Consider the following 24,960-nt stretch of genomic DNA (forward strand, 5'->3'; position numbering starts at 1 on the left):
CGACAGTTTAGAAATAGCGCACGGCGCGCGCGGAGTGCGATAGTGAAAGTCGAAGTTTCCGTATGCCAATGGTTCTGTGTATACGTGTATAGCAGTCCACGCACATGCGTACAAAAACCAACTTGTACACTGATAGTCTTTGCTCAAGTGACACAATTGGCAATTTCGACGCGTTAGGGTTACGGAACAAAAAAAAAAAAAAAAAAATCGCTTCACGGATAGGTGCCGCCTCTGCGTACGAGCCCCTTCGGTTGCTTCGCTCCCTCACCGAGAATCTCACAATGTCACGTAGGCCCTAATGTGCCCCCCCCCCCCCCCCGGGGTCGAGATTCCCCCCCCCCCAAAAAAAAAAAATAATAATAATAATAAAAAAAAAAATAAATAAATAAATAATTTGAAAAAAAGAAATAAAATAACAATAAAAATAAAAAATAAAACAAAATAAATAAATAGATAGATAAATAAATAAATAAATAAATAAAAAATAAATAAATAAATAAAAAATAAATAATTAAATAACTAAAAGTGTTTCGGCGCGCTTGTTTACACATGACTGTATTTCCTAATGAATTGTTAAAAATGAAATGATCTGATGTTTGTAACCTATATTTTGAAGATGATTATTCCTAATCTGGATGAGGCAAATCTTGTATACCTCGGGGTTTTGTGTTACTTAGTATCCAAAATGGTGGCAAAAAAAAAAATTGTGTCACAGTATGCAAGTATACATGAACATTTATTACCTACACTATTTCCTTCATAGTTAGAATGGTGAATGAAATTGAAACAAGAAATGGTGGTTTTACCCTACTTTTGAGGAGGGCTGAATCCCAAACTGATATGGCTGATGCAGCTCTTGCATCCTGCAATTGATGGATTTGAGATATTCAAGATGGTTCCTGAACTGGTCACCAAAAGTCTTTACGTACACTATCTCAACGGTAGTGAAAGTGGAAACTGGACACACACACATAAAAATAAAAGCAATTCATTGTATAACTTCAAAGCGTGATACACATAACCTTTTGTTCCCCTTTGAGGCACATTTTGCGGGTAGGCCTATTTTGCGCGTCATATCATTGCATTGACAGAGCTATCAAGTCTCATGCATCTGCGTGAGACTCAAACATTTAGGGGCCATCTCACGATCTCACGCATGACATCCATTTTTCTCACGCATAGGGCGAAGTCTGCAACTTGGGCCTATAATAATGAGCATAGCTCAAAAGATTAAAGTGATAGTTGCAATTGAAGGTGTATTTCCCTTTTGTCTTTCAAAATAAGTAAAAGATAATCACTTAAGTATGCACCTGATCGCACCATTAAGAGCTAAAAATTGAAAAAGCTCCCTACCGTACAGTAGGAGGCCACAGTAGGAACAAAACCCTCCCACACCCTCGCTCGCGCGCACATTCGCATACCGAGATGCCGAGTCATGAAAATCTCACTCATAATTTTTTTTTTTTGAACTTGCATGGCATCCCTACATTGATATGTACTGTAGACTATACTCGGTTACAGCTCGTTATTCCGAAGGTTCGTTATTCCGAAGGCTCTTCAGTCCGAAGATTCGTTATTCCGAAGGTTCGTTTTTCCGAATTTCATTTTCGGATGAACAAATCTTCGGAATAACGAACCTTCGGAATAACGCCACAAATGTTCGGATTAACGAACCCTTATTCATTTTCGGATTAAAGAACCTCTAGGTATAGGGAATTTGTGTATTTCGGATTAACGAACCTTTGGAATAACGAACCTTCGGAATATCGAACCTTCGGAATAACGAACAGCACCCGTCTAGGCCCATGACTTTGTGACTTTCTACAACGGAATTCCTGTGTGGGCGACTTGAACTCGGAATACATGAAAAAAAAAAATGAAAAGCATTGTGCACAGCCTCTGCAAGTTCTTTTACGACATTCCCTTCATTCATTATTTTGGTCTAAATGTTGATTTGCCTCTCACCTTGTCTAGATTCTTTCTCGGATGCGGGCGGGTCCTGAAAAGGACCTCTTCCTTTCCATAATCATACATCAGACTGATGGGGAACACTGGTACTTCCTGTAATTATACCCAAATCTCCTTGGAAAGTATTTTGTATTTTTATTGATCCAAAAGGTCGAAATTCCTTTGGACTTTTGCTTGTTTGTTTGTTTTATCGCACTGATATAACAAAACCAGATACCGTATACATACATTGTAACATTTACAATGTAATAAAGTAAGCCTACAGTCAAAGTGCCAGTTTAGCTAGATGTAGATTATGTTTGCGCTAGGGTACACTGTATTCAAATCACATTCTCTCCTTCCATTTCTCCTGTTCTCTTTTTCCTGTGCTTACGCTGCATTCTTTCATCATCATCACGTTTAAAACCAGTTGTTGCTATAAATTGCAATATGGGCCGTGACGCGAGAAAAGGGCCCTTAGCTCTGACGCGCACAAACGCCAGAAAACGGCGCGGAAGTTTGACAAAGCAATACGCGCAATCCAAAAGATTCCAGCTCGTTGTTCACCTTTCCTTCACGTGGAGTCAGCTCGAATCAACCTTATCAACCCGTCCACAACGTCTTTTTCTACGGCGCCTGCAGTATTTTGATTATCTGTCTAAAGGTGAACATCAACATATTGGATCCCCAATGATAAAATGGTAAGAACATACACTGAATTTGATGTTAAATTCATGGAAAAAATGTTTGAATTTCGTGCTCGGCCCGGTCAGGCCTGATGCTCAGCGCAGTCCCAATCTTTCAATTTTTTGTTGGGGATCTGCTGACGCTATCAAACGTTTCCGTAGTAGTAACGTGTTAAGCCTACATTGTGTCTGACGATGCGTAGATGTATGACATCGTTACATTTAATAATCTTAACGCTCCTTTCATATAAAATGTCGAAATAAGCTACAGCCAGTGTTCACACTGTCCTTAGCAATCCTGTGTTTTAGCAGTAAGGATAATTTCGGAGTGCTTTAGTTCAGGCAACAACGTAAACTGCATCATGCATGTGGTTCAGCTTTGTCTGACTTGTTCAATTGTATTCCAAACGTTAGGTTTCTGCACCCAAAGGCAAACAAGGTTGGGCCTACTTACTTGAGATTGTGACATTTGTGTAATGTCATTGTCAGCAAGATAGTTCTACAACTAACGTTACATTTTTTTTCCTTGACAGTTATACTGCATGACTGAATTCTACATTGGTAAATCAAACTAGGTCTTAATACTTATTAATAGTCTTAATTAGATACCGGGTTCTTCTACTATGTATCAACTTTTTAAAAAAATCTGAAAAACAATAATGGGACTAGCGTACTAACCAGTTAGAACCTTAATGAGGCTGAAGTATCAAAGGGCAAGCCCAAAAGACAAAATCAGTTCTCTCATATTTTCCACAAAAGACTCTAACGCTAAGTGCTAAACTTTGGTTACAAAGACATCTCATCGACACACTATTAGAAGTATTACCATTACATTTGTTATTCTGGTACCGGTACTGTAGAATTAGGCCTATTCATAATAAGTGTTCATTGTCAACATATGTTTCATAGCATTGTTAGAGGAGTTTTTGGGTAGGTACTCACTGTCTAAATGCCAAGGGGAGATTATTCTCCAGATTTCATGTAATGATTTAGTGACTGTGAAGGTTCTTTCACCTATCATATCTCTGATCATTGGGTGTAGTACCGGTATTCATTTCTTCTTTTTCTTTCCGATTGAAATAAATAATTGTTGTAATACATCACTGGCAGAACACAACAACAGTCCACACAGTTGGCATCTATACCACTATTTTGATTTTTAAAATCCCACTGTACAGTCCACCTTTCAAACCCACATTAATCAGACTAAGCATTTTGTTCTCATATTTCAGGGCAGAATAAAAAATTGGCTGTGCTAGTATTCCTGAACAAGCAGACAACCCTGGGCTGCACACAGAACTGGAACAGAACCGTCAGATGGAGAGGAGACGTACTTGGTGTCTGGTAGATAAAGGATTTGGCAGGAGCAAACAACTAATTGCAGGTTTGTACTGTGCTGTGCATCAGCTAATTGCATTAATAGTATCGAATGTTGAGTTTAGTAACAACCTTATGACTGTAAAGTAGAACTATATGTATAACTATAATTTGAATTTTAAAAAAAGATATCATTTGTTGTTATGGCCTATCCTTTTCATTTACTATGAATACCTGGATCTATGAACCAAATCAGAAGACGTAATCATACAGTCATAATGTATTTTTGGTAATTGCATAATATGCTTTGTATTAAGATGCATCTTGCACTGGCTGATGAGGTATAGAACTAATTCATTGAGTTTACATTTCAAATCTGATTTAATCTGTTTTAATCACTCCATTTCTGTAACCTGCATGGTTCCTTTTCTTCTGCAATGACACTCTAGTATTGAGTATGACCTTAAACCTTCGAAGAAATAGAATAATAAATTGTACGTATCAACATTCAAAATTTTCATGATTTTCAGGTCTGACTGTGACAGCCTTGAGGAGCTTTCAACAGTTTCAAAAGTCGTGGAGAAGACATCTTCCTTCACGATTCTGGTGGGGTTGGCAATTGTAAGACTGGAAGGCGTACCTGTCCCGTTTACAGGGAGCTGTCTGAGATCAGAAAGTTTTCGTACTTTCACTTCTACCATGTTCAGCCAGGAATTGTTTGTGTGAGGGAACACCTCTGGGATAACGAAAAAAGAAAGAAAAACTATAATTGGGTTTACTCAAGACAGTTGGAGTGGTTCCTCAAAACAAACATTTACCCATCCAGGCTGAGATCTACTGGATCAACACTCGACAGAGCGCTATGAATATCTTCAAGCACATCAGACCTTTCCTCTTCCAAGATGTCACCTGCCCCCAGTCCGAGAGACTGAGGCCTCATGATAGAGCTATGAAGTGTCATCCTCAACTTATTGGCATACTTGTCCAATTTATGTTTCCTACTGTATTTCACTCTTAGAGCAGATACTGGTATTGCCCTTTGGTTTGGAAACTTGGATCATGGTTGACAATATGTTTCGCCCCATGCATGTATGCAGCATATATGCTGCACATTATCATAACCTACAAATGTACTCGAGTACAGCTGGTTTAGCTAAAAAAATTCCACCCTATACTGAATGTCGTTGGCGAGAAGGCAGGTGTGATTATCATGCCCTCAAGACACTGCTAGCTGTGGAAGACTACAGTATTAATACTCATGGCATATCAGTACTCTGCTATGAATTTACGGGTAACAATTTCAAATGCATGTTTAGATAACTTAACATTCTTAGGTTTTCTTCCAGTAGTTACCATATCCTTTATGTATTGTCTTTTGTTGACATGTGTTTATAAATGGCACTATGCAATTGCAAGTATTCATAGTTGACTTGTTCAAAAAAGTTATAAGCATAGAAGTTTCCTCTTCACTTCCACTGTTTTGCTATCAGCTTACCAGTAATGTGCAAATGATATTGTGATTTAATCAGCTCATGTATTAGTAGACTGTGGTCGATATCAATTTGAAAGTCAGTCTTTTTAGTGAGCCCAAGAGAGAAAAACTTGTATGTAGGTAGCCTCATCCTGAAGCAGTTGACATACATGTTTCTTCTATTCTGTTTTTCTGTGTCTAATACCAGGGGGACAAGGATACATATGATGACTTACTATTCTTCACATGTAGCTGAGTTTGGGCTGATATTAATGTAACTTGATTACTGTAATTTCATGAGGGTATTGGAAGCATGGAAACCAACAGAAATCTCACTTAAAACTTTCCACTTGAGAATCACTGGATCTTTTTCGTGAGTACAACTGTAGATGTTACTCTTTCTTCGGGGGTATGGCAAGTATTTCATAACATTTTTCTTTGAGTGGTTGACAATACACAAGCTTTCTTTTTAGTGGACCTCTCAATTCTTTTTTTTTCTCAATTGAAACATAACTGTATTTTTTTTTGCCAGTATGCATACATATATCTTTATCTGTATCATTTATCCTCTGCGAAGTTGAATGTATACATTTATGATATAGTTCCTGATTTATTCTGTGTTGTGTTTTGTTGGAAAAAGAAGAATGAAGAAAGAGGAATTGAATTGAATTATCTACACTTCATCATGCATTGTCTTTGATGGAGTTGAGATCCATGAAGTGGTATGAGAAGAGATTAAAGTGTTGCAAGTGCAATAACTCTTTACTCCAACAAATTCCATATGGAGCATGTTTGCCTACAATTCTATATGTATTCTTTTTCATTTTCATTTTGATATTGTCTTGGAAGTATGAGTGAATATGTATGTTACAGTTTTGTTTGCATAGTGCATGCTGTGTACCGGTACTTCTTTGTACATATGTGTGTATGCGTGTGTGTTTTTGCACATGGAGGCCTATGTTGAATGAATGAATGTATATTGGAGTACTCTTACCCCAGTGACATAATTCTAGTTTACTTTTGTAATGTAATTGTAAAAGAAGGGTTAAAATAGGCCATGATTAATTCCATCCTACATTGCAAGTATAAAATCCGCACATTTGCTACATCTAGATTGTATATTTTGCAAAAACACATTACATCTTGTATGTGTAACAGTGCCGGGATGTTCCGTTAGGCCTGCACAAACATGGCTGCATTCATTTTTAACCATGGCCCTGTTCGTAGCATTTCAGCTATATCACACACCCAGCCAAACACTCATGCATGCAACTTTTTAGATTATAAAGTTTGTTTATAGACCTTTTCACATGCAGAGGAACACAATAATGGCAAATACATTCAAACACATTCAAACGTTATTTACATGTGTACAAACATGGAAGACAAACGACATGGTCCCTTATCCTCTTCCTGTCTCAGCACACACATACACTCAAACACAGACAGACAGACACATAAACATACAATATACATATGCACAAGCTCACACAGAAGTACACACATACATACACACACCCACTTTCACATGCAGGAGAACACAATGATGGCTTAACATACAATCCAACACAAGCGTTAAACTTGCATGACTGTATAGTTTACGTTAGACACTCACGACAAAAACATGGTCTGTTATCATCTTCCTGTCTCACTCACACACAAGCCTACACACACTCAAACACAAACAGACAGACACACAAATCTTCAATGTACATACACGTAAGTAACACACAAGTACACACTCATGCACACATCCACTTCTCAATCGGATACATTTTGTTACCATATCCAACGACATGTTTCTCTATGCGTGTTTTGTTATAAAAGCCCAAATTCGTTTAGAATTTGAAATGCAACTCTTATTTTTGTGGTTGTCATGGTAACGATGATTTCATAAGAATACTTAATTTTTACATCATATCATCCATGACAAGACTTGGGGGAAAGATTCCAACTTTGATGAATAACGGACCCAAACTGTGGGACTATGAGCTGTTAAAGGGGCACAGTGTTGCCCGTCCATGACTTACGCGCGCGCATGCATAAACGCGTTAAAAAGTGGCAGGATTTGGGCAAAACATGCTTTTTTAAATTTCATAATTGGGGCACTTAGGAGTGGAATTTCAGAAAACGGTTTGCACATTTAGATACATCAGAACTCGCTCTTCAATGTGGCGGTGAAAACTCAATTTCGGTATTTTACGGCCTAAGGGCCCTTTTCTCGCGTCACGGCCCATATATATATATATATATATATATATATATATATATATGTATATATATATATATATATAATGTATATATATATATATATATATATATATATATGATTATATAAATTATATATATATATATATATATATATATATATATCATGGAATTGTCCTCGTGTTGGACTTCGAATGTTAATATTATTATAAGAAGGAGTCTCAAATACGCCATCTATCGATCCAACAAGAAGGTCTTTATTCACAAAATTTTCAACACTGACAAAGGCCCGAGGCGGATTGAAAATACATTTTGTGAATTAAGACCTTCTTGTTGGATCCACAGATGGCCTATTTGAGACTCCTTATATTATTATTATTATTATTTGCCTGATGATTGCCCCTAAATGAAGGTGGCATGAAACTCCGAGTAGCAATGAAATTCGGATGAACCTGCTGTCAACCGAGTGAACTTGTTCCAATACTTCTGTCTATATATATATATATATATATATATATATATATATATATATATAATTGATATAATAATTGCAAGCCTAATTACATATGTATATGTATGCTCTCGCATTTTCTAGTCGCATTTCCTGTTGTTGTTTTTTTTCTGTTCATCAACATGACGTTGTCATATTATTCAATGCATGCAACCCAAGTTTAACAGAGCATGTTTACTGTATATAAAGTACTTTCCACAAGTGTTCAGATACAGCGAGAATCCGGATATAACGAGAAAAATCACCTGAAACCGACGATCACGTTATAACGGGATTCCCCTTTACATGTACATGAGGAACCTTCCATTTTGGCATATCTTAATATCTACTTTACACTACATGTAGTTTTATTTTTCTTTCAATACAAGTGGTCATTTTGAAATAAAGAATCAAGTACATTACTATTCAAAGATTCACACAACCCCAACTTTAGGCCAGGAAAAGTATTCGCCAAGGTTCAGCGAGGCACCGAATATTCTTCGGCATCAGTTGTTGTTGTTGTTGTCGTTGTTGTTGTTGTTGTTGTTGTTGTTGTTGTTGTTGTTGCTGTTGTTTTTGGTTTTTCAAATCAACAATGACAACGGTCAGTTTTGACACTGGTCTATTACAAAGAAGCCACATCTACGTTGTAAAATACGCAAATGAGGTACAATAATTGTCTTAGCGCGCGCGCACACACACACACACACACACACACACACACACACACACACAAATGAGCTGTCCCGCGCCCTGGGCGACGTAAAAATTCGCGGGACACCGAAACCATGTGAAAATTTGTACAATTGATCGTGCCTTTCATGTTTGTTCTTTTTTTTCACCCAATATTCTCTCAAAGTCTTTAAGACTATGTGAATGCCCCCAAAACAACAACAAAGAATTCAGCATCGGTGCTTAATGTGGATTCCACTCTCATAAGTTAAGGTTCCTCGTGTAAGCAATTTTCTGGACACCAAATCTTACACAGGTAAATTGTACTTAATTTTTGAGATTCACTAGTGCAAAAAGAAAAAAAAAGGAAAAAATCCATCATAAAGATGCATGACTTTTGTGTATTATATTCAAAATTTGCTTGTTTTCTATCATTTTTGAACCATTTAAATACATCCACCCATAGATGTAAATCTATCAAATTGGTATTACAGTAAAAATGTCACAATTTTACCACAAAACATGATATTGCACAATTTCTTTTGGTGAACATCCAGTCTCATACACTAAGACAAGGACAAGGACAAGGACAAATAAAAGATACTTCCTATTGTGGGAAATGATGAACTTTGCTACTCTTTCATAGGGCCTACATAATTCATTATTGAAACGACTGATAAACACTCATATCCAATAACGTGTGTGACGGAGGCTAAAATTAGGAGGTAAGAAAGAGATAAATAAAAAGATAGAAGGAAGGAAGGAGAAGGAGGAGTGAAGGTGAACAAACAGAAAAGGAAGAGAGGGAGGGGGAAGATGACAGACGTGTATACTAAGTAGTCTGTGGTATGGGGAGTTCTGATTTGTGTACAATATTTATCGATAGATGGCGTGCTTCAACTAAGTACGAGTAGTACGGCTACGCGCAGAAATTGCCATGTCAAATACTTGTGTTCTCCCCCTCAAACTATTGTACTTCGGTCATTTGTATTCTGAAACACTGAAAACATCTCAATCACATTGAACCCGTCTTTCTTTGCACGAGTTAGTGATGTAATTCGTTTTTCTTGCAGAGAAATCAACCGTGAATGAAGTACTCTCTTTCTCTCTCTCTCTAGAGATCTCATCAAAATTTGGGACAAGGCAGCCATTTTGTTTTAGGTCTTACTAAATCTGAGATTTGCTCTTCAGCCATATGTTTTCTACACAAAATTGTCCCAAAGTTTGCATTCTTATTGAGATATCTAAAGCAAAATTTGGGACAGGCTCAATAATGCCAATATTTTCGCTCAAATTCAACAATATTTTTATTCCTAGAAGGGAATAATCAATTCCCTTCAATATTTGGAACAATTTAGAGCATTCACTTTTTTTCACTGCCAAAAATGCCCCAAAAATGCACATGACCTGTAAAGTTGAGCAAAGACATAATATCAAAAGAACTGCTCTCTCTCTCTCTCTCTCTCTCTCTCCCCCCCCCCCCCTCAACAAGTATTGGAAGTTCTTAACACTTTTACCATACTGCAGGGATGCCAAGTTCAAAAATTTTTTTATGAGTGAGATTTTCATGACTCTGCACCGCTCGGAATCTCGGCGCGCGAATGTGCGCGCAAGCGAGGGTTTAGGAGGGGTTTTTCCCCCTGTGGCCTCCCACGGTAGGGAGCTTTTTCAATTTTTAGCCCTTAATGGTGCGATCAGGTGCATACTTTTTTACTTATTTTGAAAGACGTAAGGGAAATATACCTTCAATTGCAACTATCACTTTAATCTGTTGAGCTATGCTCCACATTATAGGCTCAAGTTGCAGACTTCGCCAAATGCGAGAGAAAAATGGGTGCCATGCGTGAGATCATGAGACAGACCCTAAATGCTTGAGTCTCACGCAGAATGCGTGAGACTTGGTAGCTCTGACACTGGTCATGGTGGAAACACTAGATAACAAACCAACCAAACAGGCACTATGCTTTAGAATACAAGAATAGTATTTTTGAGGAACATACAAAATTATCGCAACATGTCTTGGAGAAATCTTAGTAGACCAAGCCATAGAAACAATAAAGAGTCTCAACTTGCCAAACCCAATGGGATGCAACCAGGCGTCATGCGAAGTCAGTATGCATAACAAAACATTTTTTTCTTTTTTTTTTCTTTTTTTTTCTTTGGTGGCGTTCAATGACACGTTCTTGTCGCCTATCCATTCAGGAAGATTCGTGAACACACTGCATTTACAGCAAAGAGGTAGTCTCTATTTTACAGCCGTTAGCACAATAAAAGTTCTTGACGCGTGTTGATTTAACCCGATAAGAAGTGGAACTCACCAATAACAGGTATATTTTGAAAGAAAGCAAACGGAAAACTTCATGCTTTTCTCGTGTTCTTATACGGCGCCGTCTCCCCAGTCACTGCTAGTTGTGACAGCAAGACGGTGGACAATGTAGGCATACAGTTGACATCTGATGGTAGGATAGTTATTATGTCTGCACCATTCCCGAACATGAGGCACTTGTTGCCTTGCGAAAATCATTCTTCTGTATTTTTTTCTGTGAGGGGAAAATACATATATACGTCAGGATATATCACATTAGAATACATCACTCATAATTTTACTAGATTTTTTATTGTGTTTACGAATACGTGCGTAGGTAAATTGCTTAATTAGTAATGCTTAATTATTTAATTGACTTGGGAGGTGTGACACACAAGCAGAACTGATTTTAATGTTTCACTAAATGTAAATATTTTGATACAAAATTGTAATTTGTAGTAACCACTTCACTAATTCGACTGCGATACTGTCATGTACACTCTAGTTGGTGGTGTTTATGGAAGTACATACATTGTACGCATCTCCGCACTAAAACATCGATGACTTTGTCATATCAAATCTAATAAGGATGCCTAAGTACCATGTACCACATTCTCTTGCAATTCAAAGCCTGACCAAAAGAGCCAGGCAAATTTCCAACACTACAGCAGAGTCTCTCACTCCCGTATAGCTAGGATCGTTACTTGACATGTTCCAAGTATCAATCGGTTTGGAAGACAATGATGAAAGGAAAAAAAAGTACAGGAAAAAGAGGGGACGGGGGAAACGGAGGGAGAGAACAGAGCATAGTGATTACAATATAAGTGTAATAAAAAAAGATATCATAACATTTGTTAACTGTCACTAGGACTGTAGGCTGTCTTTGTGATGCAACTGTAAAAATGCAATACATGTATATATTATCTTTCAAGATATATAATTATTTTTTTATGGTTGATATTCTTGGGTGATATTCTTGAAGTGCGTTTACAAAGGTATTTACAAATACACTGTCGTAATTTTCTCTGAGTTTGTTGAGGACAATTGTTATGTCAGATGTTTTCTGCAGGTTTGCATAATGAAAGGCTTTAACTCTTATTTGTTTGTTTGTCTGCTTTGTTAGTTTACAGCAGGGCCGAGGGAACCGGGAGACTAGGCCCCCACACACGATATTTTTTTTTTGGTATTATATGTATGAATACAGAGGTGTAACCACATGCCCCCCCCCCCCCCCACAAAAAACACCCTTTCCTCTTTTTTTTTTTTACTTCGAAAGTGTTTTCTTTTTTTTTTCCTTTTCTTTTTTCTTTTTTCTTTTTTACCTGTCAGCTGGACGGAAACCCGGATTGGCAGCAGAAAGTTGCGCTAAAGGTTTTTTGTTTCTTTGTTTTTTTGTTACTTCTTATCTGATAAAACGCGGAAGTGGTACCAGAAATAATATAAACTGCCCTACCCCCCCCCCCCCCCCACACACACACACACACAAACTTTTCAAAACGTGGCGCCGGCCGGCCGTGTACCGAGAGCAGACATAATAGAACACACACACCTTACAACCACGTTATCTTTTTTTTTTATTTGAATTTCAATGAATATCAGCATCGTATTTTCAATGAAACGTATACAAGCAAAGGGAACTATAATCTGTGTATTCCACTCTTTTATTGCTGCTTACAATATAATCAGTTTGTTTTGGGTTTTTTTACGAAGAAAGATTTTATCCAGATTCATACAAACAAAAAGACTTAGACAAAAAAACATACAATCATGCATGCAAGTCTTCGAGGACCTTTGGGAGCAGTGATTTGAAAAATGGTCAAGATATCACATTGATGTTCAAGTGTGTAAGTCCGTTGTATCACAATTTATCCTACCATATACAATTTTTACAATAAAGCCTAAAATATAAGGAGATATCAGGTTTGTTTTTTCTCATTAAACCGTTATTATAAACGGTTTAGTGCGGCAACATTTTTATAATAACTATTCACATTTGTGTATTTAACAATGTACACTTACCATCTTTTATACGGATTCAAATTTGTACAGTGGTTGTTTCTATACCAAGCTCACATCAAGTTTCAACACTGTCTATGCCCTATAGTAAGAAGAAGAAAATACATTGTACAGTGATTAACTAAACGCTCTATACAAAGGAAAATTAGTGAAAAGGGATATTAGTCCCATTGGTTTGCAAGGTGTCAAAGATGAAGTAGCATACTACAATTTATCTACTGACACAAGCAAATTAATCAAGAAAGAAATAATGCAAGCTGAATTTATGTTCTACAAATAAGATACATTGTATTATACACCACAGGTCTAAAGCAAAGCAGCAAAGCCTCACGTACTATTTTAGACCAATCCTTAAACTTTGGAGAACAAGCATCAATTTTGGCACATATTCTATGTAGACCGAAGTATTCTAAGCAGATTGTGTTAAGTCTTTTGGAATTCTGACGTGTTTTCCGATGGAAAGGTAACATTTTATCATTTCCGATCATCATTTCCGAAAATTGGCAAACTTATAGATTTGAAATTACGTGTTCAATTACATTTAAAGTTAGATTCTGTGATGTCTTTTTCCATTGCCATGGTGACATTTTTACGAAAAATACGTGCTTCCAATCAAATAGCTTTAGAATTAAAAAAAAGACTAAATTCATTGATTTCGAATTATTCACAATAATTATTCACAATTAATTTACAATAAAAAGGAGCAAAATAATGTGTATTTGCAATCAAATAATGTAAAAACTTATAAAAACTATCTGAGCACGTATAACTTTTGGCTAAGTTCAATTTCGTTAGCCTTCAAGATTTTGGTCATTCAAAGTCATATTTCATCTAAAATGTGGTGGTTGCCTTGCCAACGACAATGCAGAAAATGCTGTTGGAGGAATTAGAGCATTTTTATTTGAAAACATAACGTCAACACAAATGTAAGGTTCCAAGGTAAAGGTCATCCCTGGTAAGACAGTTAGCATGACAACAGTATGAGAATGACGGAAGCGTTTATCTCCATGCTTGACTTACCAATCAATGCAAATTATATGCTACGTGACCCCTCTTACATACTATCATTTAGTCTAATATATACACTGTATGTTCCTTCACCATAGCTTCGTTTTTATTTATGTTTGCAGATGGTAGCTAAATTTCCAAGAGATCTTGTCATGTTAACAGATCAATATTAGATGATGAAATAATTTCTAAGAAGGAAATAATTAAGCTTGTTCATTGTAGATTTTCTTAACCACGATGTTTAAAGTATTGGGAAAAGAAATTATTAATTACAAGCTCTGACAATGTAGTTCAATTGTGAAGTGATGTTTTAGTTATCATAGAAGGGGAAAGCTCTGACCACGCCTACTGCATAGCATTTTTGAAAGGATATCATACTTTAGGTTGATATGGGGATATTAGATGAATTAAAAGTTTATTAGATGAATATCGGTTTTGAAATGGCTAGAATATTCAAAAAGAAGGTAGGCCCTTTAACAAAGAGGTCCTACTAAAAAGTGGGTCCCATCTTTTACGTTGTATTAGGACCACTTTCTTTTCTTTTAGTTCTAAAATTGCAAAAGCTCCCTCGTGTTCGAGGGGGTAACTCTCTCCCACGCCCAGATCCCTCTTCTGTCCATCTTCGTAGACTTATACCCAGTGACGACACACACAAAAAAGAGTGTGGATGAGTGTGGGAAGTGTGCGTGTGTGTGTATGTGTGTGTGTGTGTGTTAAAATCAGAATTGTTTGAAAGCCGAGAACATGCATGCGCAGGGACCAAGTGCAATATCTAATGAGTTGAATTATGTATTTTGTCAACGTGTATTTGTCATTAAGTTGTATTGTTCTATTTCCTTTTGCATATATGTATGTTTGTATACAGTGGAAACTCGATGTAAAGAAATCTGATATAACAAACTAATTTTTCCGATCCCGATGAATTCATTTCCTTTGTTTTGTATTGTTTGTTGACTACTGATGTCATGTACCGTATAGCAAAATATCTGACATAAAGAACAAATTATCTTGGTCCCAAGGATTTCATGATACTGAGTTTCCACTGTATTTGGAGAATATTAAGACGATTTTTATGCCTGAGTGCATGACAATTAATGATTTTAACTTTGAACTTAAGAACACTACATAAGCATCATTATTCTGTGTGTAAAATGACGCACATTATCCTAATTCTTACTGTATGTGTATTTTTTTCACATGTGTGTTATACCAGCCATTTCCCAAACTTGCGTTGGAGTATATAAGAAGCATGCGCTTTCTTTGAATAATCGAGAGATCATTGCAGTAGTTCTAAAACTAGCTTTTGCGTCATGGAAGAAACACTGCTCATGTTTTCCACTTTGATTTGAAGTCAACCAGAGATGGAAATACACGTAGTAGAAATGGACAGACTGCTTTGGCTTTCCTAATACTGCAAGATGAGGCAGTGAGTCATAGAATAGGATCACGAACTCTATCTTAACCCTCTGCAAAGACCTATATAGTACCGAGCTTACTCAGTACTCGGGCAAATGTCTGCCATATGGGAAACATGTGTTGTAGTAAAATCAGCTTGTCCTCAACTAAACTACAACTACTAGTAGACCTGCAGTGCACTACCGTTTGACACGATTAGAGCGAATTAAATTCCGGTTACAACGAAGTAGAAATTCAGGCCACAAAATTGTAACGAAATTGCAGTTGCAACGAAATTTCGATATAGAGAAAGAAAACTGCCACTCCTGAGGACTTCGTTATAACGAGGGTCCACTGTACTATTACATTGTTTCTATTCGCATTGGAATTATCGTTGTGCAATCTACCTACAATGGACTAATTGTTTAAATCATTGCTTACTTTTGTTTGAATAGTAAACTGCTACTAGGCCTATTTTGCCGAGGGATCTGTACCAGACGTTGTCTTAGCATCCCTGGAATAAAGAAACCTGTCGACACTATCATGATATCTGTGACTATCGCCTCCTCTTGACGATAGAGATACAAGCTTAAAACCAATCTGTGCTATTTGTTCATAGAGTTTAATACGATTCATTTGCGGTTTATTATTTGCACCGTAACCCAATATACGAATACCATAAATCTCGCTATTGGTTTGCACCCTAGAATGATTTCCGACAAATGGGGTAAGGGCAGGGATCTCCTGTAAAGTAGCCAACCTACCAAATATTTTCCACCGGAATGTTCTGCTGGTCGAATGTATCAACTGTACCTCAAGAAATTCTTGTCTCTTTTCTGCCTCCTCCTTTTCATTTCTGAGTTGGGTGACGGCGTCAATCAATTCGTTAATCTGGTAATAGTCAGCCTCCTGGGCAAGCATGTCCAGTTCCTTGAAGTCTTCTGGAAGAACTAAGGCTGACCTGCGAAGAAAGTTGAGGACATGTCTGAACAAGGGACCGTCCCCATCGATTAGGTAATTCCCCTTTTCATCTCGAGTGGACGGTAGTCGGTCGCTGAACATTGAACCAAGCATTGAATCAGGAAAACGGCAAAGAGTAGCCCTGGACGCTGTGTATATCGTTCCGCCGACATTTATGTTAACAAAGTCGTCCATTGTAATTTCTGCTTTGTTATAGCGATGTCCCGTGCGAACAGAGGTGACCGGTGCGTGGTAGGCCTTGTGCGATCAAAGTTGAAGCTGGTATTTTTAGCAAAATGTCTTTTCCAGCACTTGTAACCACACGATACGCGGAAATTCACTGTGCGGCATTTTCATTATTTCAATTAGTTCGTCGTGAGTGTACAGGGCACTTATTTATCCTTGCGATACAATGGGCATGAAGCGCTGTTTTCACTAAACGTGCAGGTAAATTCCAAACGGTGGATGATGTATTTTGGGCCCTTCTGAGAACTGCTTTTAGCTGAGATAATTTATATGTACTTTGACAGAGGGCAACCGCTAAAATAGTTGCGTCATGTATATAACTACTCATAGGCCTACCAATCGCTATAAAAACGTGACAGGGCTCTGTACCAGGATGTTCCCGAGTTCGATTATACGTTGTGTTGTTGTTGTTGTTGTTGTTGTTGTTGTTGTTGTTGTTGTTGTTGTTATGGATGTTGTTGCTGTTGCTTTGTTTTTAATGACGTGTATCACTCAAGATTGACTATTTACGATAGTAAATTACGATTGAGTATTTACGTGTTGTTGTTGTTATTTTGATTTTAAGGCGTGAATCATTCAGTGATGAATATTTACGCTTAATGCCTACTAAAATTTATACAAATTATTCTTCTTTTTTTGAGAAACACAAATTCAAATTAATTTCGCTGCATTATTGCCGCAATTTTGGAAATTGTAAAACAGACTGTCACCATCCATCTTTGGCCGTTTTTGTGTATTTTCTGGCCAGGCCGGTTCGTCGTGAACAGGCTTCTCAGCTTGCGCATGCGCGCGTGCAAGCCTAGGCCACTCCAATACCGGCCAATACTGGGATGATGTCTGTTAATGTAAATGTCTCCTTTTCCGATTGAATCACTGAAACCAAAAACAGAATATAATAATTTCGAAACCATTGTAACATAAAATCAAGGCAGACATTTTGGGCTTCTGGTGAGGTGCAAATGATCATACATATACTTCTTACGTACATTTTTGTTTTACATAGGCCTACCTACACATACATACGTGCACTTACATAATACATACGTACATAATTTTATCTTCAACAGTTTATTGTAAATTATTATAAGAAGAAAAATCTCTGTGTCCTTCTTAGGAAGGCCACCATTGCTTTTTGGTTTAAATATTCTGATGAATTTAGAAGTCTCAAAAATTAAAGTTCTTTACTTCCTTGCAATTTGTTTCAGCTAACAGCATTGTTCTTTCTATTATAAATCTAGGGCGTTCGATTAGAAAATGTTTCGTGGTTTCTGGTACTCCACATCTTTCACATAACCCGGTATCATGCTTCTGCAATAAGAAGAGATTATAATTTAAACCAATATTATCCATTCTTAAACAGTGCAAACTTGTCTCACTGTTTTTTTTAATACACATTTGAATGTCACTGATACACAATTTTGTATGTTTTTTTTTAAGGGGGAGACGGTGACGTCACATCTTTTTTGCCATTTCTTCATATGATATAATCTGATAATACCATTTGACTCACTTTTGTTTCATTGGTTTTGGACTTCTACTTGATTGTGTGTTAAGGCTTGTTTAGCCGCTCTGTCTACCACCTCATTTGGGTGGATCTCGCAGTATTGATGGGATCCACTCGAGATATACCTGAGTTCGTTCATGGCGTATATAGATTTGTATACAACATCAATATTAATTCGCAGATGATCTGTTCTTCCCGATTGTTTTTTTTTTATTGCTTGCATGGCACTGAGAGAACTGGAGAATATCACTGCTCCTGTATACAAGCTGTCAGTTGGTTTAGCCACTGTAGAGTGAGCACAATAGCTACTAATTCAGCTCTGTATGAAGAAATATTATTTTGGAGTCTCTTAGATTCTATGTGATTGTAGTATGGGACAAAAAAGGCCGCAGCATAATTCCTTTGTCTGGAGACTTGGAACCGTCCTTGTTTTATATCCATACAGATAATTCGCCCATTTTTGATTTATCAGTTCTAAACTTTACTGTCTTTGATACAAGAGAGTCACTCTTCGAAATATCATCAGTTAACTCCGTGGATACTACCGCCGTTTCATAGTGCCACAACGGTACTGGAGTTGTCCGAAATAATGGTTCCACATTATAATTCAAATCTTCCGACAAGATATACTCTCTGTGCAAAGAGTTCTCTGGTGTTTTTACCTTTGTGAACATTAAATTGCCAACAATCTTTCAACTGCTCTGCGAGAGGGTGATTCGGGATAGTAACAACCCGCTTTTTTAGTCTTACACTAAACATTTCACGACGTAAATCTAGAGGCATTTCCCTTAACTCTACCTGTATATAAGGTTCTGAGAGAGGTTCCCTTTTTTGCCCAAGCACAGACTAACAGAGACTGATAATGAATGGAATTCAAAACATTCTTTACGTTTGTTGACGCGGAGTCGTATGCCTCACAAGCATGATCCATGAGGGAACGTATAATGGCTCTATACACCTGTAAAATTTCTTGAACCTTGGTGCAAATATGAGCATAAGCTATACGTTTTAATATGTTGATTTGTTCCTTGCATCTCTGGGCTATAATCATCTATATACGGTTTCCAGGTTAGTCTACTATCAATTATGGCACCTAAATATTTGTGTTCTTTCTGAGGGATGAGTTTGTTTCCATCAAGCGTTATCTCAAGGTGCTCTTCTCTAATTGAGCGAGAAAACAACATTGGAACAGTTTTCTCATATGATATGTTTAAACCCCATGATGAAGACCAATCATTCAGCGTATTCAAATATTCTTGGATATATTTGCTGGATTCTCTCAAATCACTTCCAGGTTTCCAGATTACACAGTCGTCTGCATATAGCAAACTATGCACAGCAGGTGAAGTGGGGATATAATGAAGCATTACGTTAAACAACACTGGACTGAGTGGACTACCATGTGGAAGACCATGACTAATTTCCTTTGAGGGAGATAACGGATTTCCTGCACGTACCTGAAATGTACGATGTAACAATAGATTACGTACGTAGAGAAGTATGTTACCCCTCAGTCCTAGTTTGTTCAGTTTAGATAAAAGTCCTTTGACCCACAGGAAATCAAAAACCTTCTCTGAAATCTATGAATACTGCTATTGTCTTTATTTTTGTTTCTAAATTCTTCTGTATATCATTTTCTAAATGAACAATGTTATCTACTACATCGCGTCCCTTTCTGAATCCATTCTGTATTGGAGGCAAAAGAGTATACTTTTCTAAATAAGACTGAAGTCGCTATTTTACCATACATTCCATTGTTTTCCTAAAGCATGATGTTAAAGCAATAAGGCGGTATGAAAGTGTTTTTGTCGGGTCTTTGTTTTGTTTCAAAATCGGAATCAGCGCTGAATGCTTACACGGTGCTGGAATTTCACCAGTCACCCATATTTTGTTTATTATAGAAAGCATCATGTCTTTGCCTATTTTTGGAAGGTTCTTGTATACCTGGTACAGCGTATCCTATCTGCTCTTCCCCAGGTGTTGTAGAAGATTTCATCCGCAGGGCCTTCTCTAATTCCTTCATTTGGAAATTTTCATTGATTGAAAGCATCTTATGACCTGTTTCCCTAAAAGGGAGGCTGTTAATTTTCTTTATCAATTTCTCTATCCATTCTATTTTGAATATAATTTCTCCCTGGAAATAAAACTTTTGAAAATTCATCTGCCTTTTCTTCATTTTTGACTATAAATCTGTCATTTGTAAGCTTATTAGGTGTTTTCACTGATCAACCGTTTTAGTCTCTTAAAAAAACACCAGATTTGCGAGGTTGGGGTAAATCTATCTAGTTTTGCACAGTAGGCCTGCCAATATTTTGTTTTGCTTGTCTTATTGCTCTTTGGGCTTCTGCTTTCGTTTTCCTGTAAATTTTCAAATTTTCTTCACAGAGACACTTTCTTAAGTGAACTTATTATTTTACTCTGTTTCTTTCTTTAATCTTTATCGAACAATCTTTTGTCCACCAAGGGACAGGATTCCTTTTACATTTCTTATACTGTGGCGCACATTCGTCGAGTACAACTGTAAGGAACTTCATAAATAAATCATAAATTTCCAATACATCTAGTCTGTTATATGTTTCCCACAAATACACTCAAAATCATTCCTGTTCATTCTCTTCAAGGACCACTTCCTTGTGGGATGATAACTTGAATCACGTGTAAATTGTTTGTTGCTGAAGCCCTGGTCACAACTCGCCGTGCGTGCTTTTCGTCCGTACGTTCTTGGCGGAGGCCACGGCGTTCACGTTTTTTCTAAAAACGTGGGGAGGAAGTGACTAGCGCAGGGAGGAAGTACGTCAACGCACGACACTCGCACGGTTGCGCAGGATGTAAGTACGTGGCCCGCAATGAGGGGTTACGTGCATCGTACGTTGTGCACGTGGTAAGTGAGTTGTACGTGCTTACAACTTACAATCTGCGTGAGATTGCTACGTTCTCTTGCGGAGGCTGTAATTACACGTGCTGCTCACGTAAGGTATCCCTACTCTGTCGCATGTTGTAAGTGCGTGCAAGTGCGATGATTTTTTTTTCTCCCCGTCAGATGCTACATAGGGGTAGGCCTGATTATAGGATCACCTTCCAAGGTTCTTCAGATGTATAATCATACTTCTTCTCCATGGATGTATATGGTAGTTTAACCTTCTGTGTGTCGTATTCATTTCATGTCTATACACTGTAAAAATATCGGTGTTAGATTTAACACCACGGGTGTTAAATCTAACACCGATCAAACTTCAATAAAGGACCACACCCACAGGTGTTAAAAATGCACTGTGATGGTGTTGAAAAGTGTTCACCTGACACTTCGTGGTGTTAATTTGACACTGTACCTGGTGTTATTTTGACACTGCACTGGTGTTAATTCAAAAATGACACCACATGGTGTTGATTTGATATTTGTTGGTGTTAATATCAATGGTTTAACACCCGTCCAGCTTCAATAAGAGATCACACCAGCAGGTGTTACTTTGGTGTAAATTTATTTTCACATTTTTTCAAAAATCGAGTATTTTAATGTAAAATTCTTGATCGTCTTGTTTAAATTAAAAATCAACAAGAAGTGCAATTACTAAGAAACTCTTCAAAAAACAGTTTAAAATTTGGAAATGACACCCGTTGGTGTTAATTTAACACCATAAATGAGCACCGAAAATTTAACACCAGCTCGGTGTTCACTATTTAACACCGGACTTTTTGCAGTGTAGGTTTTTATATATTCTGTTGAAAGAAATGAGATTGAAATAAATAAACTAAGTGAAATATGTGAAATGTGTGCAGATTTGACTCATTGACAGAGAAAGGGTTAATAGGCTATATCAGGTATAGGACCATAGAGCTGTACAGCTCTATGTATAGGACCTAGGTTACATCACGTATAAAGTGGCATTGTATACCTGATGTAGGCTAATAGGCTAATGTCAATATCAGGTATACAATGACATTGTATAACATTATTTGGATTAAAACATCCTAAAACACATTGGCACTTGAGGTGAGATGCGTATGATTTGCTGTTATTAAGTCTGCCATCTTTATACCCAGTTTCAGAGGTGGTGGCATTTCAGACATGGAGGCATTTTTTAGCTAGATTTATCAGCATACTAATAGAACAATGAATGTAGGCCTATGAGTTTGCAGTTTCATCTGAGACTAAAGGTGTCACGTTCGCAATTTAGGCCCTATATAAGGTAATACTGTCATAGAAAATTCTTCCTTGCTTAATTTCAAAATATACACATTCTCAATTTCAGGAAATGGTACTGACTTTATCACTGTTCTGCATATACAATGATGATCAATGCCTTTTAACCACGCTTGTGCAGATCTTAAATGTAACATTTTTTTTTAACTCCAAAAATCCTGTCACTTCATGCATTGACCATTCAGAGCTCAAGATTTCTATATGTTTTGCTTCTTCAAGAAGTTTTTTACTTTGTCTTATGCGCCACAAAATATGGTACAAGTGTATACAAGTGTGTGTATATACATATATATAAATATATTACTAATCGCCTACCAGGCAGAAGGGTCCTATAACATGATAATTTCGATTTGTGACACAATTCGAAAGAGTTTTGAAAGCCCTTTCAAGTGATATAACAATCATTTTACTGTGTATGCGATTTTTTCGATCCTATAATCCTTACAGGAAATTTCTGCCCGGTAGGTGAAATAGAACAGTATGAATATATAATTGCCATCATCATGACATCTTGGAGACGAAAATGATGATACTCGTCCGTCGGCTCGGTTCGTGTACCTTGCAAAGATCACTGCGCGCAACTTACGTTTTAAGTGCGGAGCAGGCGCTTATTCGGCAAGTTCGGTACGGTCTGCGCGCTCTATTGAACAGTTGAACTCAGGGAAGTGTCGAATAAGCACGGGCTGCGCACTTGTTACGTGCTCAACACGTACGTGCTACGTGTGCCGTCAGCCGAGCAAGTGACGGTGGGAAAATTTTAAAAAACGCACGGAGTCAGTGCGTTGTACGCACGTTCGCTGTAGAGTGCACGTACGTTGCCCGCACTTAGGGTGAATCCGTAGCCCGAACGCAGCGAAAGTTCCTCGGGTCCTAAAAGTGCTACGGCGTGTCTGCGTGCTCGAAAATTCGTGCGGAGGCGGTACTTACTACGTACGGATTCCCAAATTTTGCCCACGTTTTTGTAAGTAGACAGCACGTACTTGTAAGTACGGCGAGTTGTGACCACGGCTTGAGATACAAATCTATTCTAATGGGAAAATGGTCACTTCTGAATCTATAAATCAGATAAAACTCGCCATTCACATTTATTTGCTAGGAGCGGTGAAGTGATACGTAGATAGATCAAGGCAAGATATCTTGCCGGTGTGTGGGTCGATTCTAGTCCCAGATCCACGTACCATATCATTCTGCATAAGAAAGTTTTCAATCATGCGACCGTTACCATCTGTTTTTACATTTCCCCATAACTTATCATGCGAATTAAAATCTCGAAGTATTAATGAATACACAATCTAATAATTCATTCAGGTTTTTCTTCTTTCAATTTGTTACATGAATTATGATAATCAATAACCGAGATGATACAATCATCTAAATAAAGATTTATCAACTGCATTTCACAATCTATTTTCAAACTTGGGTAATCATAATTCAGGGAATTATGTATACGTAAATAGCGCATCCACCTCTAAGACGGGCGTCCCTGATTTTTTTAGAGACAAGTATAATTATATAGGGATATGTGTTATTTGATTTTCTGTATACCACGTTTCCTGTATACATATCACATGAATAATTTCTTCTCTCTTAAAATCTAAGCACTTTACCAGTTCATCCCCATGCCCGTGCGTGCCCTGCGCATTCCATTGCAGTATAAAGAGAGTGGGTACGATAAGGTTCATCAACTTGCTTGTACCTGGTGTGATAGCAGTGAGAACTGGTTAGCTGCGGTAGTAATGAAAGAGAGTATTTCTGCCTCTGACCTGTCTTTAACGAAGATAACCAAGAGCTTGACGAGGAAAAGAATCGTTGGTGGCTGTTGTTCTGAAATTTTCTTTCAGCAGGGTTGGGGGTGAAGCCTTTTCTTCCATTGTTGTTTCGTTGTGCGAGGTTTTTGTGGAATTGGCCGTTTGGACGTAGGTATTTGTTGGAGTTGCCGAGACTTGGCGGGGTTGTGTTCGGTAGCTGATGGGTTGGGTTCTGGATTCCTGTGAATTTGTGCCTGTACAATGGCTTGGGTTTTCCTTTTGTCTGTGTTGATGTCGTTTCCTTGATTTGGAGTTGGGGATGTGTCGTGGTTTTGTTGTTTTTCGGTGAATGCTTTTGCTGCTTGTGCGTATGTTAATTTGTTTTCAACTCTTATTCTCTGGATTTCGTTCGCTTTTTTTGCCTTTTCACAGCCTTGGTATGCAGCTGAATGTAACCCTCCACAGTTGATGCATTTTGGCTGATCCTTTTTGGTACAGGCCTCGAAAGTATGTTCACCCCCGCACCTGACACATCGTTGTTTTGCACGACATGTTGCTGCCATGTGTCCATGACTTTGACAATTGTAACACTCCTCACCGGAGGAATGCATGCTTTGACTTGCATTCTTTGAAAACATACCGAAATTTCCTCTGGAAGAGATTTAATATATCAAAGGAAAGAATTACACTGCGTGTTGGTGTTTCCTTTTCGTCTCCCATGTCAGTGTCTGAGTTCTTTTTTTACTTTCCTCACAGTTCTTTTAGCACTTGTTACTCTTTTACTTT

General features: G+C 37.6%; 1 protein-coding gene across 1 annotated transcript; it reads right to left on the minus strand.

Moving 5' to 3' along the window:
* Positions 1-15,525: 15,525 nt before the first annotated feature.
* LOC139732052 (BTB/POZ domain-containing protein KCTD21-like) lies at positions 15,526-16,670 on the minus strand. The gene is made up of 2 exons (XM_071642929.1): positions 16,329-16,670; positions 15,526-15,531 (listed from the first exon to the last, which is right to left on the minus strand). Exons 1-2 carry the CDS (start codon positions 16,668-16,670, stop codon positions 15,526-15,528), a joined length of 348 nt encoding a protein of 115 aa, XP_071499030.1.
* Positions 16,671-24,960: the final 8,290 nt, after the last annotated feature.

This window comes from Diadema antillarum, unplaced genomic scaffold (assembly GCF_040938485.1).
Source record: "Diadema antillarum isolate AM-2024a unplaced genomic scaffold, OU_Dant_1.0 seq00000398_RagTag, whole genome shotgun sequence".
Lineage (NCBI taxonomy): Eukaryota > Metazoa > Echinodermata > Echinoidea > Diadematoida > Diadematidae > Diadema > Diadema antillarum.